Source organism: Oratosquilla oratoria, chromosome 11 (genome assembly GCF_046742065.1).
Source record: "Oratosquilla oratoria isolate Oo_2021 chromosome 11, ASM4674206v1, whole genome shotgun sequence".
Taxonomy (NCBI): domain Eukaryota; kingdom Metazoa; phylum Arthropoda; class Malacostraca; order Stomatopoda; family Squillidae; genus Oratosquilla; species Oratosquilla oratoria.
Genome location: NC_134787.1, coordinates 4,168,642 through 4,189,658, shown reverse-complemented (window position 1 = coordinate 4,189,658; position 21,017 = coordinate 4,168,642). Strand labels below are relative to the sequence as shown.

General features: G+C 38.2%; 1 protein-coding gene across 1 annotated transcript in view; it reads left to right on the top strand.

Annotated features, from left to right (window-relative positions):
• Positions 1 to 21,017, top strand: part of LOC143029929 (polycystin-1-like protein 2) — a 187,079-nt gene that overhangs the window by 105,230 nt on the left and 60,832 nt on the right. Inside the window, exons 20-24 of the mRNA XM_076193140.1 lie at positions 1,405 to 1,512; positions 1,938 to 2,047; positions 4,547 to 4,712; positions 14,668 to 14,795; positions 18,558 to 18,714. Of these exons, the coding sequence (XP_076049255.1) occupies positions 1,405 to 1,512; positions 1,938 to 2,047; positions 4,547 to 4,712; positions 14,668 to 14,795; positions 18,558 to 18,714 (669 nt within the window). The remainder of the gene's footprint in view (positions 1 to 1,404; positions 1,513 to 1,937; positions 2,048 to 4,546; positions 4,713 to 14,667; positions 14,796 to 18,557; positions 18,715 to 21,017) is intronic.

The following is a 21,017-nucleotide window of genomic DNA, read 5'->3' as shown; positions in this document are numbered from 1 at the left end:
CGATGAAGGTGGTGATGTCAATAGTTTCTTGTCAAGTCAAGGTTGCACTTGGTTGTTTAACCCTCCTCATGCTTCTCACATGGGTGGAGCATGGGAGCGTATGGTGGGGATAGTCCGCAACATCATGAATGTGATACTGACTAACCATCACCCCAAGGCATTAACACATGAGGTGTTAGTAACCTTCTTTGCAGAAGTATGTAAGATCGTGAATTCCAGACCTTTAGTTCCTGTTTCCTCGGACCCTAGTAGTCCTTTCATTTTGTCTCCGTCCATCCTTCTCACTCAGAAAACTGATATTCCTGTAACTCTTCCTGAAGAGATAGATATTAAGGCAGTATACAAATCTCAATGGAAGCATGTCCATCACCTTGCTGAGGAATTCTGGAAGAGATGGAAGAAAGAGTATCTTTCCTCTTTGCAACCCAGAAGAAAGTGGGTCAATTCCTCTCCAAATGTAAAGGTGGATGATGTAGTGTTGGTAAAAAATCAAGAGTGTCCCCAAGGACAGTGGCCCTTGGGTATTGTAAACAAAGTATTCCCTGGCAAGGATGATTTAGTCAGGAAGGTCCAAGTAAGAGTTGTGGTAAACAACAAAGCCCATGAATATGTAAGACCCATTTCTGAGCTTGTGTTGCTAGGTCAATAGTTTTGGTAATTTTTCCCCCTAGAAAATTAGGAAGGGAGTGTGCCGTTACGAGAGGTAACGGGGCTTTTTTATATGTCCGTGTATCCCCATGTTTACATATCTTTTTGTCGTAAGGCTCGTTTCCCCTCGGAAGAGGTTTCCAAGTTTGTTTTTCGTAATGTTTAATTTAAGTATGCTGCGAGCAGAAGCTTCGTCTGCTTAAGAATACTATCGTTGTAAGTTGTCTGCAAGCTGTGCTGCAAGATAGCATCTCATTATTTGTACGATGTTCACTTAAAGAATTAGACTTAAGAAGGTGTGTAAGAACCGGTTACTGTGGGTCACCTCTAGGCGCCAGTCTTGGTCCGATCTAGAAAGATGTACACACCCCACGCCTAACCAAACCATGTAAGTCTTAAAACTCTTTGTATTTGAGGTTTAGAGTATTCTAGTGCATCCTTTGTAATACCCTCTTCTTGTGTAGCCTTTAGCCTATAGTAATTATAGTACTTTTTACAGTTTTTCATCAATACCAACGTATTATCGAACGATGGATCAGATCTGCATTAAATACGCATCAAATATCCCCGTGATTCTATAACCTTCAGTCCCAAGTCTGTCTACGTCACGGACGCTATGATGTTGAATGCCTATTTCATCTGCGGAGTCCCAGTCGATTCCGCCAAACTACCTCTATTTGCTCCAAACTTTGTTTTTCTTAACTGTCCTAAGTTTATCTGGCTAATTATAACACGAATTTCCTTTTGTCCCACTAGAGGGGTGCAACTCCCCTGCCAGATAATCTACCCGAGGATAAGTATCTCTATGAGATTGTTGTCTTTACTGGCAGTGCAAGTGAAGCTTCGTGTCAGTCCAACATTGAGGTAAGTCAGGCTTATTTTTCACCACTAAAGTAGCCTTTTCACTTGGAAAGTGTCAACACTCACTAAGTTTTTGTCCATTGATTCACATTTCCCATGACTTGATGCATGCCCAAAGTATCATGGGACACAGTATCACATAAAATGTAACTGGCCTTAATTAGTAATCCTGCATGGTCTCTTTGAGAGTATATTGAATCTAAGAACTCTTACTGGATCTTGATTCTTCATGTTTTCACTACTTTGCATTTTTTTTTGGCACTGAAGTTCATTTCCTACATTTCAGGAATATATGTTGTAATATCTTGTTACAATTTACAGCCTCTCTCATCTTCTCATGACCTTTGCTTTGTCTACAGACATGTGAGTGAATGTGTGAACCAAAGAATCATATAAAGTTTACTAACTCACTGATCCCTTCTTTTCAGTTTATCTTAAGTGGGGAAGAAGATGAGACAGAGATTCGCATCCTGGCAGACTATGAGCGAGAAGTCTTTGCTCGTCATGGTGTTGACACTTTTGTTATGGCTGTGCCCAGGTTTGTAAGAACCATTGGTTTATGAGTTTATTAAATGTTGCTTCCTTTATTTCAGGATTTTTTCTTGTTGAGAAGCATCAGACAGAAAAAATTCTAAGACTGAGAGTCTTTTGTAAGAGCATGATCATCATTTCCTATGTAAAATTGTTGTTTTTCTGAATGTGGTAAGTATGAATCTCTAGGAAAATGGAAGAACAACCAATCAATCAATCCATCCACTGTCACAGACATCTCTTTTAGGAAACCCAAGGCTCCCAAGTAACTGGCAACAGCCATTGGATTGGCCTATAAGTCACTCAAGTAAGAAATACAGTGTTATATGAGTATGGCTAATGTAGGGCAGTGTAAGACGAGGTGTTTGCTGTCTTCTGTGTGATGCTGACATATGGTGCAGTTTGTTTCTGTGGTCAGGCATAACCTCGTTGGTATTGTCTTAGTGCTGGATGGTAACATGAATGCAGTCATGTTAACATGGTCCGTGGTTCTCATGGGAGAAATTCTTCTGTACATAAGGAGAGATGAGTAAAGAGAATGTGGAATGCAGAAGTGGATGGAATGAGTTTGAGAGTAAGACTGAAAATGAGATAGATAGATGGGGTAAAGGAGGTTTTGAATATATGTGAATTATCTGTTGAGCTAGGAAGAGAGAATGTAAAAGAAAGTAAATGGAGAGATTTTTAATTGATGAAGGGATGATGTGGTCTGAAGGAGTGTTTTTATCTGCATCATAATTCATTTTGAATGGAAGGGGAGTGGGAGTTACCCTGTGGTGAAACAGTATGGGTAAATTAGCTTTGCCTGTCAGGCTCTGCTGTGGAAGAGCTGTGCTTTGTTGTATTACTTTTTATATAAAACACGTGGTGAGGGACATGCTGAGATAGGAGAGGTGATTAAATTGATTCTATTTGTTTATAATATGCATGTGTGCTTTGACTTAGCTATCTCCCTTATGTACCTTATCTCCCTTGTGTATGGTTATATCGCCAGCCATGGCCACATTGTACAGCTGTAGTGATATAAAATCTTATTTCATGTCTACAGTTAAACTATTCCTTGCATATAGATTTATCATTAAAAGGTCTTGGTGAAAGGCTCATTAATTTACAATGTTGAGTACCAGTATGATTCAAAGGGAGATTGTGACCTGGATGCAGATCTCTTTCCTGGTTAAGTAGTGTGAGTGATATAAGTTTTAATCAGTCAGTTGTTAGGGACTTAGTAACATCCTTATAGACTAGAGTGATGTATCTTTCTTTTATGGTTAGAGACCAATCCATTGAAAGAAAAATGCTAGTCACTTTTAATTTCTGCTGTCCTACTTTTCTTTTATCATCTTTTAATATTTCCTTTACCACATCTGTGATTTTATTTCTTAAGGGTGGTAGTATCTTTAAAGGAAAGAGATGCTGGTTACTGCAGTGAAGTACTTTGTTACTCTATGAAGAGATTTTGTGAAACTGGAGTTAGTGTATGGTAATATAGTATGCTGTGTGATGGTTGTATCTAGGTCAATGTATGTCTGTTGATAGGCCAGTTCATTGTTGATACTGTTTTAGTGTGAGGTGGGGATCTGAACATGTGCATGCCAGTGCAATTCTAGTTTGCTTTTCCTCCTTCTCAAGTGAGAAATGAGGTGAGGAGAAGAACAGGGGTGGAAAGGGAGTTGGGAGATAGGGTTGATGAAAGAGTATTAAGATGATTTGGACACATGGAAAGAATGAGTGAAGAAAGATTAGTAAGAAAGGTGTGGAAGGCAGAGGTAGAAGAAGTGAATATGAAGGGGTGACCAAGGATGAAATGGATGGATGGGGTAAAAGGGGCATTGGGAAAGAAGGGAATGTCTGTTGAGGAAGGAAGGTAGAAGACAAAAGATAGGGGTGAATGGAGAATGGTTGTATATAGATAATGCTGTGATGCATGAAAGGGAGTGGGTGAGGGATGGGGGGATGGAGAGAAGGGGTCACTGATTTAATGAAGCAGCCTTGCTGTGGATGTGCTGTGTCTTGTTACACTGCTTCTGACTCAGGGCAGTGGGCAAGATGCAAGGATGACCAACCTTCCAGGAGCTAAGATAAGAGAGAGGGAGGGGGATGGGAGTGGAATATGTGGGGATGGAATGGATGGGAGTAGATTTTATGCCTTTGTTTTCTGGTTACCTCCCTTGTTAGGGGGAAAGATCATTTGGTATATGTATGTATTATTTTCTCTCATACTTTTCTTTTTATTCCATCTCCTGTTTTCTTATTCTTAAGGAATTCATAGGGCTCATCTTGTATAGGAAGTGAGGAAAACTTGCCCTATGAAAAACATAGAAAATAATTTTGTTTCCCTGATATATATTGATGTTACCCAATACATTGCAAGACTGGGTTTCTTCGTGGACTTCCATCAAAGGCATCCATCAGAGGCATTTCTTTCCAACCCTCAAAAACAATTATTTTTACCTTAATAACACTCTTAAGCCTCAAATAACAAGTGGCATTTATGGCCTTCCTACAGGCCACTCGGCTCCCTCTATTACCTGCGACTGTGGCACGACAACTCAGGTCCAGGTATCTACTCTTCATGGCAGGTAGCTTTTGTCTCTGTGAGAGACCTTCAGACAGGGGTTGAGACATCATTCATTGCCAATCGTTGGATTGCTATTGACCGGGATGACCAGCAGGTAAGAGTATCTAAACTAATTCTTACACATTTCCTATCCTAACACAGGCTCTAGAAGGAAGGGTAGTGAGTGGTGGGATGAAGAAGCAAAGAAGATTGTAGACGAGAAAAAGCAGGCTTTCACAGATTGTTTACAAAATAGGACGAGGGAATCATGTGAGAGGTACAAAGTAAAGAGAAGAGAAGTAAAGCATAACATAGAGGAGGCAAAGATAAGATTATCTAAACTAGTTCTTACACATTTCCAATCCTAACACAGGCTGTAGAAGGAAGGATAGTGAGTGGTGGGATAAGGAAACAAAGAAGGGTATAGAAGAGAAGAAGCAGGCCTTCATAGATTGGTTACAAATTAGGATGAGGGAATCATATGAGAGGTACAAAGTAAAGAGAAAAGAAGTAAAGCATAAGATAAAGGAGGCAAAGAGGAGAGCAGGCGTGAAATGGCATAAAAGTATGACAGAAAGTTTTGAAAATAATAAAAAAAATATTTTGGAAAGAAATTAAGAGAGGAAGAGGAGGCAAATCAAGTAGAGAAGAAAAGGTAAATGGTGCAGATGGAGAGATGATAATGGAAGAGAAGGCAGTGAGAGGAAGGTGGGCAGAGTATTTTAGGGAGTTGCTAAATGTGAAGGAGGACAGGGAGGGAAAGGTAGTTGCAGTGGGAAGCGTTAAGGAAATGACTGGGATGAGTGTGGAAAATGGAGGAGAAATAAGGAAAGATAAAGTGAAGGCAGCTGTTAAAATGATGAGAATAGGTAAGGCACCTGGGTTGAATGGATACCTTGCAGAACACCTGAAAAAAGTAGGTAGAGTGATGGTGGACTGGCTGGTGAGGTTATTTAATGTTTGTTTAAGAAAGGGTAGAGTGCTGGAGGAGTCCCTGTATAGTTCCACTTTACAAGGGAAAGGGGGACAAGTGTGAATGTATTAGTTTCAGAAGGATCAGCTTGTTAAATGTACTTGGGAAGACTTATGGGAGGGTCTTGATTGAGAGGATTAGGAGAGGAACAAAGGGACTAATTGGTGAGGAAGAGTGTGGGTGTAGGACAGGTAGTGGCTGCTTAGATCAGATTTTTGTGGTAAGACAGATATGTGAGAAAGCTATAGGAAAAGGTAAGGATGTATTTTGGGGTTTTATGGAACTGGAAAAGGCTTATGATGGGGTAGACAGGAAGGCACTGTGGGAGGTTTTGCAGATATATGGGATAGGAAGAAAGCTGTTAAGAGCAGTCAAGAGTTTTTACAAGAGTAGTAGAGCTTGTGTTAGGATTAGAAATGGAGAGAATGAGTGGTTTGAGGTAAAGGTGGGACTTCATCAGGGATGTGTTATGTCACCCTGGCTGTTCAATTTATACATGGATGGGGTGGTGCAAGAGGTGAATGCAAGGGTAGTGGGTCAGGGATTGGAGATGGCTAAAGAAAATGGAGAAAAGTGGGAGATAAGCCAGTTGTTTGCTGATGACACTGTGCTTGTAGCAGGATCAGAGGAGGGATTAAGGAAGTTAGTGACAGAGTTTGGGAGAGTGTGCGATAGAAGGAAGTTGAAGATAGATGTGCGTAAAAATAAGATGATGAGATGTACAAGGGGAGAAAGTGGCAGCAGATTGGAAGTGAGTATTAAGGGAGAGAGACTAGAGGAAGTGGATAGTTTTAGATACTTTGGTGTGAATGTGGTAGGAAAGGGAGAAGTGAGGGTGGAGGTAGAATGTAGATTGAGAGAAGCAAGTAAATGCCTTGGGGGATTAAAAAGTGTAATGATAAATAGACATTTGGGGATGGATTCTATAAGGAGATTGTATGAATGAGTGATTGTGCCAACAGCACTGTATGGGGCAGAAACATGGAACATAAGAGAAAAGGAGTTTGAATGTATTTATCTAGTTGTATTTTACGGGACAAGAGCTATGCTCGTAGTGACCCATTTTTGTGTCTCTCCACATCCAGTTTATTCTTAAAATCTTGTATAGATTTGGCACTCACTTTCTCCATTTACTTTGTTCCAGACATCAATCTCTCTGTGTGGGAAGCTATTCTTTTTCAAATCTCTTCTGCAACTGTCCTTCTTTGGCTTCTTTTTGTGTCCTCTTGTTTCTCTTCTGTCGCATTTTAATAAGTCATCTCTATCAGGATTTTCCATCACTTTCATAATTCTGTAAATGGTCAGCAAATCACCTCTTTCTCTTCTCTGTTCCATTTTTGATAGATATAATTTCTCCAAACTTTGTTTGTATTTAAGATTTGATAGTGTAGGTTCCATTTTTGTCTCTGCTCTTTGATTTTTTTTTGCCAGGTGCCCATAGTGTTGCAGCATACTCTAGTTTAGGTCTTTTTAGCGCAACCACTATTTTCTTTACCATTTCTTCATGTAGTCAAAGGCCACTTTCATTGATCTTATAAGTTAAAAGTCTCTCCAAAGAATTTAATGACGTGTATATCAGGTGTCAAGTCACTTGAGATAATCACTCCCAGGTCCCTTTCTGAATTGACTTTTTTGACTTCCTTGTTACCAATTTTATGTTGACCTGATATCCTATTTTTGCTTTTTCCAAATTCCATTATACTACATTTCTTAATGTTAAAATTCATTTCACACCTCTGCCTCCATTCCCATATTTTGTCTACGTCTTCTTGTAATCTGTAATCTTCTGTGCTTACTCGCTTGAGTAATTTGGCATCATCAGCAAAGAAGTTCATGTAACACTTCACTCCCTCATCCATATCATTTATATATATAGCAAACATTAAAGGAGCCAATACAGAGCCTTGCGGGACACCACTTATCACATCTTCCCAGTTCGAATCTTTGTCTCTAAGTACCACTCTCACTTTTCTCCCAATTAAGAAATCCTTCATCCATTTCAGTAGCTTACCTTGTATTCCTCCTATTATTTCAATTTTTCTTTTTAACTTTTTATGTGGTACTTTGCCAAAAGCCTTCTACAAGTCCAAGCAGGTGCAATCTGCCCAGCCATCTCTAATATTATCTCAATTAATCTCGAGTAAAAGCATATTAAATTTGTGGTACACAATCTTCCACTTCTAAAGCCAAATTGTCTAGGGTTTGATATTGTATTTTCTTCCAAGTGTTTGATCCATTTGTTTCTGATAACTTTTTCACATATTTTTTGCTACTGTGCTTGTAAGGGATACCAGTCTGAAGTTTGTAGGATCTTCTTTGTTTCCTTCTTTATATATTGGTACTATGTTTGCATCTTTCCAGTCTTGTGGTAACTTTTCCTCTTTGAGTGAAAAGTCTATTATCTTGTATAATTTGTCCGTCAGTTTGTCTATACACTTTTTCAGTATCCAATTCGCAATTCCATCCGGTCCATGTGACTTCCTGACATCTAGGTTTTTTATTTGGTCTCTTATTTCTTTCTGTGTTACCTTTATTTCTTTCACTTTAGGGGGTCTTTCTTGTCCATCTTCACAAATTTGTGAGCTCTCAATTGTAAAAACAGACCTAAAATGTCTGATCATAACTTCTGCCATTTCTGTGTCGTCTATATATTCTTTATCTCCTTCACGTAGTTTTAGAATCTCATGTTTATCCTTTAATTTATCATTAACATATCTGAAAAGAATTTAGGTTGATCATTACATTTGTCTATAATATCTTTTTCGTAATTTCTTTTTTCTTTCCTGCATATATTCACAAATTCGTTCCTAAGTTTTATATGTGTTTGCCATCTGGATGTTTTTTTCTTTGTCTCTTTTCTATCTTTTCCAGGCTTTCTCTTTTGTCTTTAGCCTCACTGCACCTTTTGTTATACCAACACTTTATATAAATCTCTTTTTGCTTCTTCTTTGGTACATATTTATCAATTCCTTCCTTGTACTTTTCTTTGAATATGTTCCATTTGTCTTCCATCTTTGTTTCCTCTTTGGAGAATTTATCCCAGTTTGTGTTTTGGAATTTTTTTCTTAGTTTTACAAAATCCGTTTTGTTGTACATTAATCTTCCTTCTCTATGTTTATCATTCCTTCCTACATTGTTTTGTTCTTTTAATTCAAACTCTATTAGTATATGGTCACTCTTTCCAATTGGTGTTTTATACTCCATTTTGTTCACAATATCTGGTTCAGAAGTTAATATTAAGTCTAGTTTTGACAGTTCCTCATTGTTTCTATATCTAGTATTTTCCTTAACCCATTGTGTTAAGGTGTATTCGATGGTCATATCCAGTAGAATGTTGCTCCAAAGTTCTTCTCCCCCTTTTACTATCATTTCTTCCCAGATTATATCCTTTGCATTAAAATCACCCATAATTACTATGTTACCACCCTCTTTCAGTAACTCGGCACATTCATTGTGTCTTCCAGTAATTTAGAATGATCACTATCAGACCAAGCCTGTGTTTTTGGTGGCACATACACTGCTACAAATTTTCTGCTTTTCATATTTTTGTTTACAATTTTAATCATAATTAATTCCACATTATCTTTGCCTTCATTTATCTCTGTCACATTTAAACCCTTTTTGGTCAATACCATGACATCTCCCTGCTTGTCTGTTCTATTTTTTGCCCAGTGGTTGTATAGACCTTGTTCCACTATACTTGTTGATAGAGGTCCTTTCAGTTTTCTCTCCACAATTCCCATAATGTCAGGTTTCTCTGTTTCTAGATAGTCATTTAGTTATTCCAGAGATCATACCATCAATATTTGTGTATGCCACTTTTAGTTTCATATTTTCATTTCTTTTTTGGTTTAAGTTTCCATTTTTCTGATGTACCATTTTTTCAGTCTCAAGTCCAGTACTCTCTCTCTCTCTCTAAAAAAAAAAAAATCTGTCTCTGTTCTTTTCTCATTTTTGCCATTGGTTTCAATTCCAAGAGCCTTGTCTTTCTCTTTTTCCTCATCACTCATTTCCTTTTTTATCCATATATGTTTGAATTTCTCACTGTTTGCCAATTTAACCGCTTTCAATAATACCTCCTCAGCTATCATTTGAGTTCTTAGTTTTGTTTTCAGAGTTCTATGTTGTTTTTCTTTTGAATATTTGCCTATCCTATGAATTTTGTCAATTTCTTTGTCAAAATTTTGCCCTTCATCCTGTATTTCTTTTAAATTTTCCTTAGCTATTTCCTTTTCCTTATTTTCTCTCTGGTATTTATACACATCATGTTTTTCCTGGATACCATGGACCACAATGCATTTACCTTTGTCAACTGTATCTCTCACCCAATTTTCCTTTTCTTTAATTACTTTCATAACTGTTTCTTTTGTATTTTCCTCCATCTGCTTTTGTACTATTTCTCTAAAAGATATTTTTATTTTCCTATTCTTGTTTCCATTGATTTTTTATTTCAATAAGGTCTGTTTCTTTAATTGACTTTTCCACTTTTCCAGCTACTACTTGTAATTGCTCTTTGACCTCCTTTTTCAGTTTTTCAGTTTTGTTTTTGTCCTCATTTTTTGTTCTTTTGTTTTCTCTTTTGAGGATATCAATTTCACTCTTTAGGTCACTTAATTCTCTAAAAGATATTTTTTTATTTTCATATTCTTGTTTCCATTGGTTTTTCATTTCAACGAGATCTGTTTCTTTAATTGACTCCACCTTTCCCTTCACTACCTGTAATTGCTCTTTGACCTCCTTTTTCAGTTCTTCATTTTTATTTTTGTCCTCATTTTTCATTCTTTCATTTTCTCTTTTGAGGATATCAATTTCGCTCTTTAGGTCACTTAATTCTCTAATCGTTTGCTCGTTACTCTTACGCAAAGTAATCACTTCCCTGAGTATAGCTCGGTAGTCCAATATTAGATCTATGATTTCTTCCAATAACTCGTTTACTTTGCAATTTCTTAATGCATTGCCATATCTAACATCTTAATCTATATTTATCTATTTCTTTTATCTATTTCTCCTGGATTTTTCTATCTATTTCTATTTTATCTATTTCTATTTGATCTATTTCTCCTGGATTTTTTTGAAAACCTGAAAAACTGTTGTTCTCCCACCTTTGGTTTATCCTTGGAGTGTCAATTAAACATGTTTTTTGGGGGAAAGACACCTCTTGGTGATTCCACCTTACTTACATCCAGGCCTCTTTTCATTGGTTTGTTTAATAATCTTTCATCTTTTTCTTTCTCCACTGTGCCAACTATACTTATTTCAAGAACTGGATTTTACCTTATCAGTCACACGATATTCATAGCCTACACATCCTGCACAATAACAACTAGTTTTCTTCGTGTTGGTGACAAAACTGCTAGATAGATGCTCAATTGCTGCACTTCCTTTTGCTTCAGTGTCTTGTTTATGTATTTTACCTAGTTGTATTTTATGGGACGAGAGCTATGCTCGTAGTGACCCATTTTCGTATCTCTCCACATCCAGTTTGTTCTTAAAATCGTTTATAGTTCTGGCATTCACTTTCTCTGTTCAGTTTATTGCAGACATCGATTACTCTATGTGGGAAGCTTTTTTTTTTCAGGTCGCTTCTGTAACTGTCTTTCTTTATTTTCTTTTCGTGTCCTCTTGTTTCTCTTCTGTCCTACTTTGATAGATTGTCTCTATCGAGAACTTCCATCCCTTTCATAATTCTGAAAATGGTCAACAAATCGCCTCTTACCCTTCTCTGTTCTAGTGTTGACAACTGTAATTTCTCCAGTCTTTGTTCATATGTCAGATTTGACAGTGTTGGTGCCATTTTTGTCGCTGCGCTTTGGATTCTTTCTAATTTATTTTTTGTGCTAGGTGCCCACATTCATAAAGCATATTCCAATTTTGGTATTATCAGTGTAACAATTATTTCTTAACCATCTCCTCATCTATGTAATCGAAGGTCACTTTCATTGATCTTGATAAGTTGTCTCTCCAAATAATTTATTTACATGTTTGCCAAGTGTTAAATCACTTGAGATGATTACTCCTAGGTCCCTTGATTACTCCTAGGTTTGAGATGAGGTGCCTGAGAAGTATGATAGGGGTTACTAGGCTAGATAGAGTGAGAAATGAGGAGGTGAGGAGGAGAACAGGGGTGGAAAGGGAGTTGGGAGATAGGGTTGATGAAAGAGCATTGGGATGGTTTGGACACATGGAAAGAATGAGTGAAGAAAGATTAGTAAAAGAGGTGTGGAAGGCAGAGGTGGAAGGAGTGAACATGAGGGGGAGACCTAGGATGAGATGGATGGATGGGGTAAAAGGGGCATTGGGAAAGAAGGGAATGTCTGTTGAGGAAGGACAGGAGAGGACAGAAGATAGGGATGAATGGAGAAAGGTTGTGTATGGATGATGCTGTGATGTTTGAGGGGGAGTGGATGGGTGGTGGGGGGGTGAGGGAGTATGTATGAGAAATAAATTGACGTAGCCTGAAGGGATTTCTCCCTGTCTTCTCCTTTTCTGCATGGGGAGACGGAGAGGGGGGGGTCGCCAATTTAATGAAGCAGCCTTGCTGTGGATGTGCTGTATCTTGTGACACTGCTTCTGAAGCAGGGCAGTGGACAAGCTGCAGGGATGACCTGTCATCCGGGAGGTACTAAGATAAGAGGGTAGAGGGGAGTGGAGTATGTAGGGGATGGAATGGGTGAGAGTGGTTTGTTAGAATCAACACCGTGTGAGAGTGGTTTCTATGTCTTTGTCTTTTGGCTACCTCCCATGTAAGGGGAAAAAAGCCTTTGGTATATGAGGCCCCGCATGGAGAAGTGTCCCATGTGACACAATGGCCGGTTTTGAGTTACGCACATATAACACTATTTTGGCCCTTCTACGTCAATCCGAGCATGTCAGAAAGGACAAAACGTGACCTGCAATATGGTCGAATGGCTCCTAAAACAAAGTGGTAAAACCTCACACTCACTCGGCCAGCGCAAAATAGTGTTATATGTGCGTAACTCAAAACTGGCCATTGTGTCGCATGGGACACTTCTCCATGTGGGGCCTAATATATATATGTAAGACAGGCTCTACAACCCTTGTAAAAGCTCTTAACTGCCCTTAACAGTTTTCCACCAGTTCCATATATCTGCAATACCTCCCACAATACCTTTCTGTTTACCTTGCCATAAGCCTTCTACAAATCAATAAAAGCTAAAAAAAAAAAAAAATCTTTACCAACCTCTTGCCAAAATCTTCTCACAAATCTGTCTTACTGCTAAATTCTGATCCGTCCATTCTCTACCTTTCCTAAACCTTTACAGCTCCTCACCAATTACTCCCTCTGTTCTTCTCTGAATCCTCTCAATTAAAACCCTGCCATAAGCCTTTCCAATTACACTCAGTAAATTGAACCAGCACTATACAGGCACTCCTCCAGTCCTCTGGCATTCTCCCCTCCCTTAGACACACATAAAATAACCTCACTAGCCAGTCCACTATAACTGTAACTCCCTTGTTTAGACACTGCATGACACCCATCCCTCCTAGGTGCCTTACCAGCTGTCATAATTGTCAAAGCTCCTTGTACCTCTTCTTTTCTTATATATCTTCAATTTTCCTCTCCCATTACCATATTTTCTCAGCGCTTCCTACAGCCATAGTCAATCCCTCCCTATCCTCCTCCATATTCAGTAACTTACTAAAATACTCTACCCATTTATGAAGACAAGAAGTCAGTAGCAATGGAAGCTGTGTTGAGTTTATTTTGAAGCTTTCCAAACTTTCAAGCAGTACATTTCTGTGAAGGTGTGAGTGTGTTTAAGAGGGATGGAAGAGTACATGAATAAATAAAACACAGAAATGTATAAGAGGGGCATACACACTAAGAGAAGTAGCATTGAGAGTTCATGCATTCCGAAAAGTAGCAGTTAGCTAGGGCAACTTGAGACCCTATGAGCCAGACACTACCTTGAGGTTAGACAGTGTGTTGACCATAAGCTTGTCATCCTTTATGGCGGCCCAGTCAGTATTCCATGTCAAGTTGACCATTTCATCAACCTCAATTGTCCTGTTTTGACAAGTGACCACCAGAAGTTCCTAAACTTCAGTCTAAATTATTGCATCATGACTGACCACTGGCAGCTTGGCAACAAGATCAAGCTTAAAATGCTGCTAGATGACAAACAAAGACTGGAAAGGTATAAGAGGGTAACCTCTCATCCCCACCTTCATTCACTACCTGTTATGTTTAATTGGTAAGATATATGGGAGGATATTAATCAAACAGATTAACTGGGGAAGAACAGTGTGGGTTTAGAAAGGAGTACAATGACAAAGTTTCTGTAGTAAAAGAGATATGTTAAATGTTTTTAGCACAGAGCAAGGATGTCTTTTAGGCTTTCATGAATTTAGTGAAAGCATATGACAGGGTTGACAGAGGCATTATGGAATGTATTGTAGATGGATAGGATAAAGAGGAGTCTGTTGAGAATGGTAAAAAGTTTTTACATGAATAATAGTTTGAGTGAGGGTGGGGAATAGAAAGAATAAGTGTCTTGAGGTGAAGGTGGAGCTGTGCCAAGGTTATGTAATGTCACCATGATTGTTCAGTGTATGTATAGATGGAGTAGTTAGGGAGGTAAATGTGAAGGTGCAAGGCAGGGCTTTGGAGTTGGTGAGTGAGAGTGGAGGGAATTGGGAGATGAGCCAGATGTTTGCAGATGACATTGTGTGTGGCTGAGTAAGAAAACAGACTGAAGCAGTTGGTGGCAGAGTTTGAGAGGGAAATGCTGAAGGTGAATGTAATGAGATCTACAAGGTGTGATAATAATGGAGGGTTGAAGGTGAGTTGGATGAAAGCAATTAGGAAGTGGAGATTTTTAAATATTTGGGGTCACATGTAACAGGAAATAGAGGCATAGAAATGGAAGTGTATTGTTGAGTAATAAAAGAAATAAAATGTCTTAGAGAAATGACTTCATGACCCTCCTATCTCAAACCAAGAGAGTCTGTATGACGCTAAGGGGCTAAAGTGAAACTGAGCCATTTTAGAGACGATATTCCACATGCATGCTTCTGACTGACTACAAAATGTACTGGCAGTATGGCATTTACTAACAGTTATTACTCTTCATAGATCGATGTGATACTAAAGGCAGCTCAAGAGGATGACCGGAAAAACTTTGGGCATTTGTATGGTGTTGTGAAGCAACTTGGCATCAAGGACAGGCATATCTGGTTTTCCATCTTTTCCAGACCCCCTAGGTGAGTTAGTTGTCTTTTCCCAAGGACTTGATCATTTAACAAAAAACTTTTTTTCCCCTTGATTAGTGTGGGTGGCCAAGTCAGAGCTACTCCAACCCTGCATTCATTCTATACACATCCAAAATCCATTAATTGTAATTTCCATTTTAGCATCTTGATACTACCAATAGTGAAAACCTGAAAAAAGGTAAATAACAAAATACAAGAAATGACTGAAAGAATTGAAGAAAACTTAGGTGAGGAAAGTATCCAAAAGATTAAGAAATGGAAGGAAAACATAGAAAATGAAGAAATTGCCTTTAAAGAAATAGTCCAACAACAAATGCAGGAAAATGCAAAAGATACAATCATTCAAGTAATTAAAGAAAAGGCAAATTGGGTCAGAGATGCAGTGGATAGAAGAAAATGTATTGTGGTACATGGACTAAGAAAAACATGGTCTGGCGAGGTACATGAGAGAAAAAGAAATGGCAATAGCAATCCTAAAAGAAATTAAGGATGGGGATCAGGAAGTGGAGAAAGACATAGACAATGTGTATAGAATAGTACATTATTCTAAGGAATGAAATCGGCCCCTAAAGATAAAACTAAGACCACAAATGGTAGAAGACATATTTGAAAAAGTAGGTAAGTTGGCAAGCAGTGAACATTACAATAAGATATGGATAAAAAGAGAAATGAGTATTGGGGAATTAGAAAAAGAGAAGACATTAAGAGACAAAGCTAAGAAAGAAAGGGAAAGAGAAGGGAGACCAAAAGCAAGGAATTCTATTGGAGGGTAATCGACATGAGACTGAAAAAATGGTACATCAGAATGGGCAAAGCAAAACAGAAAGAAAAAAGAAAAAAGAAAAAAAATTGAAAGTGCCCTATATTAACATTGACGGATTAGTTTCAGGACTGAATGAACTTAAGGGTCCGTCAGGGGCAATTATTAAAAAAAATCTGGTACATGAACGAATTTTAGGAAAACATTTAAAAAGAATCTCTATGATGTTGGCAACACTCCTACAAAGTTATAGAGCTGTATTTTGTTTCTATCTTTTTATACAGAATAAAATAGATAAATTATTGGCAACCTCTGGCAACCCCATTGCGTATCAAATATTCTGTATATTGGAATAGCGTTAATTTTTTCTATAGCTATTTTGTTTTTTGCTACGGAATTGTGTTTATGGAGGTATTTAGCAACTCCTCCCACAAGCGTAGATCCAGAAATAGCACACATCAGGGCATCAGTACCCATCCAAACGTCAAAGTGAGGTCACGTTCTTTTGAAGCTCTCACCGTGCTTCATATTTTTGATTCCTCACTGTAATTTCTTGCGGTAATCATGGCAAGATTGACAAAAAGCCAGCGAGCAAGGAGGAAGAATGCAGTGAAGGCCCTTGCGTGCCAGATGAAGAAATGAGAAGGAAAAAAACAAACAAACGAAGAGGACAGCATCCAACAATGTTGGTTATAAAGAAGGATTTGTTGTTCCTCTTCTTGAAGAACCCTACACCCATATTCATAAGTCTGCCCTCGAAAGAAGAGACAAGAAACGAGAGGAGAAAAAAAGTGAAAAGTAAAAGTGGTAAAGTGACCAAAAGCGGGGACTATGGGGCTGGGGCCTTTTAAAAATGTCGCGCAAAATTTAAATGCCTTCTCATGTACATTTAATGTTTTTGTTCTTTTTGTTGTTATTTCTTCGGTTGTTCTTGATGGATTTTTGTCATTTTTGTTTCATTTGAAAGATAAACTTACGCTCTATATTTCCTATATTAAAAAATAAAAGAAATTTTATTTTATTTTATTTTTTTCTATTTATGAAACCTGAATTTTGCAGCATCTTTGAAATGTTCAGAAAAGAAAATTCACAAAAAATCAGAGGTATAAGTTTGGTCAAATGTACAATATAACAAATATTCCCCAGAATCTAAGCTTGCAATATATACCAAGCTTAATTATGTGGAAGGATTTCCATATGATTAATTACAGCTTCATTAAACTTCATTATAACTTCATTATATCTTCACTACACTTTATATATACATGTGAGGAATACAATACCCAGGGGAATTATAGACAAATGTAAATGGTAATTATACCTAAGTTCATCAAAGAGATTCAAAAAGTTATAGGACATGCTCCCTTATAAAGCAACCTGACGGTCCCTTAATGATTACCTATTAGAAGATAAACCAGACATAATGGGAATTGTGGAGACTAAATTAAGGGGTTCAATACCACCCATCAATGTTGGACAAGGGATATACAGAGACAAGAAATGGGGAGGAAGAATCATGTTCTTGGCCAAGAAAAACTTGAATGTGAAAAAAATTACAAAGGGCAAAAGCAATGTAGAACTGATCATGATAATAATCAAAGACAAGGACATGAAAAGTAAAGGGTTTATGGTGATTTATGTGCCCCAAAATTCGAACGCTTGAAAAGAGAATGAGCATATGAAAATGCTAGAAGATACAAGGCATTCATTAAATGAGATACTAATGGGCGGAAGTAACCTGGTAATTATGGGGGACTTTAACTGCAGAGAAATTTGTTGGGAGGATATGATGGTGAAAGGCAAAGAATTGTGGAGTAATGTATTACTGGTCATGACCATGGACTATACAATGACACAGTGGGTCACTGAAAACACCAGATACAGAAATAATAAGAGCCTTTGAGACTAAATGTAATATTTGCAATGGAACCTGAAATTGTGGATACAATTGAAAACAAGATACCACATGGAAAGTGACCATATACTTATTGAGACTGAACTAAAGGAAGAAATATACACGGAGAGAAATGAAAACCATAGGAAAGGAAGATTGATGTACAACAAAATGTACACACATACATATACCAAAGGATTTTTCCCCATTACATGGGGGGTAGCCAAAAAGAAAAAGGTATAGAAACCACTCCTACCCATTCCGTTTCCTATACTGTACATAAATACATACAAGTTAAGTAAATGCACAGATCATAAAGCAAACATTCATTGATAGACAGTTACATACATACATACATACATATACCAAGGCTTTTTCCCCCTTTCAATGGAGGTAGCCAAAAAGAAAAAGGCATAAAATCATTCCCACCCATTCCATCCCTAAATACACTCCACTCCCTTCCATCCTCCCTCCCATCTTAGCACCTCCTGGATGACAGGCCATCCCCGCACCCCGTCCACCACCCCGGGCCAGAGTTAATAGACAGTTAAATTCTATAATTCACCAAATTCTCCCCAAAAATCAACCCAACAGTGAAATCACTCCCAGGACAAGGAAGAATAGCATGGGCATGTCAACACCCAGTTAATATCTCACACTGAAACAATACCAACATATAACCAGCCTAGTATCAGACACTGCCTTAGATGCAGCCACTGCACAGGATACAGTACATTATATTACACATTCTTGACACAACTACACAAATTCTCCTCATGGAGTTATTTAAGGAATGAACCAGTAGCCATGGCCAGTTTCTTAGAGGCCATGGGTCATCAACAAAAGAGAACCATGACAAAAGATTAATTTGTGTTAGTTAATTCTGCATGGAGCCTCATATGGACTAAAATGTGCTGCGTTGTCATGATTTTCCAGTTTAATTTAATAAAACTTTTTTGATTAGTCATTTTCTCATGATTTAGGGAATGTAGAATCATTCTGGCTGATTCTGAGTTTCTACTAATAGAAATTTTAAGTTCAGAATTAATTGGTATGAATCACTTAAAAATCCTTAACATGTAGACATATCTTTCTGTAGGTCACGCTACACACGAAAGCGGCGTGCTGCAGTATGTGCAACTTACTTATTCATTAGCATGGTTTTGAGTGTCCTGTGCTATGTGATTCTGGAAGAGATGCAGGACCAAGCCATCAAAGATGAACAAGACCCCATTGAGTTTGGAATCATGATGAAAGTAGGTATTAGGAGTAAATAGAAGATGAAAAGGGTGCTATCCCTGTGTTGGGTACATATGAAGCTACAGGTGAGTGATTGATGCTGCAGAAGGTTGTCCTATAAAAGGAATGGAAAAGGGGGGAAAAGCTGGAATAAATCTCTGGTTTGAAAGAGGTCAAATAAACTAAAGTACGAGTTTTCATTTGTAGTTGGGCACATTATAGGTTTTGTTGTTACATATGGCACATAACTTCAATATCCAGAAGAACAATGGATTCACCTCAGATTGAATGACTCCCGTTTTGGAGTTTATCTCGCCCGCATTAAGTCCTCCTTATGTAACCAACAAACCTATCCAACGGTTACACTAACCTATCTAACGGTTACACTGGCGGCAGCGGTGCTCCCAGCGGTGCTCCCACGTCCTGAATAGAAACGCCGTCCTCAGCCATACCACCAAGGTTACACAACCAATCCAACTGGCGAGCGGTGCTCTATAGCCACCAGATCCCACCGCTGCCACCAGTGTAACCGTTAGATAGGTTTGTGTAACCGTTAAATAGGTTTGTTGGTTACGTAAGGAGGACTTAATGCAGGCGAGATAAACTCCAAAACGGGAGTTTTCTACTTTTAATTAACAATTGAGGCAAATCTGGTTTGCAAATATGATAAGGTACAAATGGGCCCTGTGGCCAGATTACAATAAGTGCCAGGCCTTGACCTTAGGGCACAATAGGCTGGCAGCCTGCTCGTTCGGTCTGCCCACCTCTGACGACTGGCCGGTAGGCTCTTGACCTACCCAGCCTCTGGCGCCGTGACATGGGTGTTAAAGGTTATATAGGTTGTTAGTAGGTTACTGTAAGCAAAGGCGTTAGTCTCGCTATTCTATGCATTAGGGTCAGTTTATATATGAGGGTTAGTCCTATAGTTAGTGGATGTTGTTAGGTATATTATATATATGTTAGTTTATGCGTAATATAATAGGGCAGTTTATAATAAAGGATTTTAATAGGTTAGTCTGGTGACATTGGGTATCTATCTTGTTTGTCATGAAATATGCTGCGTTAGGGGTATGTTGTGGGAAATGCAAGGTTAGCAAGAAGGGGAGTCTCGCTATGTTGCAAGCCTGTGGATCACGTGCGTGGTGGGTGATGGTTAGTGATGGATACAGAGAGAGGGAGTTACCGATTTAATGAAGCACCCTTGCTGTGGATGTGCTGTGTCTTGCAACACTACTTCTGACACAGGACAGTGGGCAAGATACAGGGATGACCCATCATCCAGGAGGTGCCAAGATAAGAGGGAGGGAAGAGGGCAGAGGGGAGTGGAGTATGTAAGGGATGGAATGGTTGGGAGTGGTGTTTACTTTGTTTTTTTGTCTACCTCCCTTGTAAGGGAAAAAAAGTCTTTGGTATATGTATGTATGTCTGTATGTATTATTTCCCTCATGGAGGGAATCCCATTTCATGCTCTTCATCCCAATGCTGTATTTCTCTAGTGAAAACCGACTTGTATTTTATATTTCCATGACACTGTTTCACCATTTCCTGTTTGTTTCTGAGTTTACCATTCACATATCTATAGAATAGCTAAAGGTTGGTCTTTACATATTTCTATTATGCCTTTTTCATAGTTTCTTTTTCTCTCTGTGCAGTTTAACATAATCATTCCTTTGATTGATATATATTTGCCACTTTCTAGGTTTTTTATCTTTTTCCTTTTTTTCCAAGTTTTATCTCTTTTATCTTTTGCCTTCTGTTAAATCAGCACTTGATATACACCTTTTCCTGTTTCTGTCTTGGTACATATTTATCCACTCCTTCATTATAAATTCTTGCAACACTGCTTCTGACACAGGGCAGTGGACAACATGCAGGGAGATGCTAAGATAAGAGGGAGGAAAGAGGGTGGAGGGGAGTAGAGTATGCAAGGGATGGAATGGGTGGGAGTGGTGTTTATGCCTTTAATTTTTGTCTACCTCCCTTGTAAGGGGAAAAAAGCTTTTGGTATATGTATGTACAGTATATATTATTTCCCTCATGGAGGGAATCCCACTTCATGCCCTTCATCCCAATGCTGTACATTTTCTCTAGTGAAAACCAACTTGTAATTTATATTTCCATGACATAATCTCACCATTTCCTGTTTGTTTTTGAGTTTACCATTTACATATCTATAGAATAGCTCTTTACATTTTTCTATTATATTTTTTTCATAGTTTCTTTTTTTCTCTATGCACATTTACATATTCATTCCTTTGACTGATATATATTGCCACTTTCTAGGTTTTTGATCTTTTCTCCATCTTTTCCAAGTTTTATC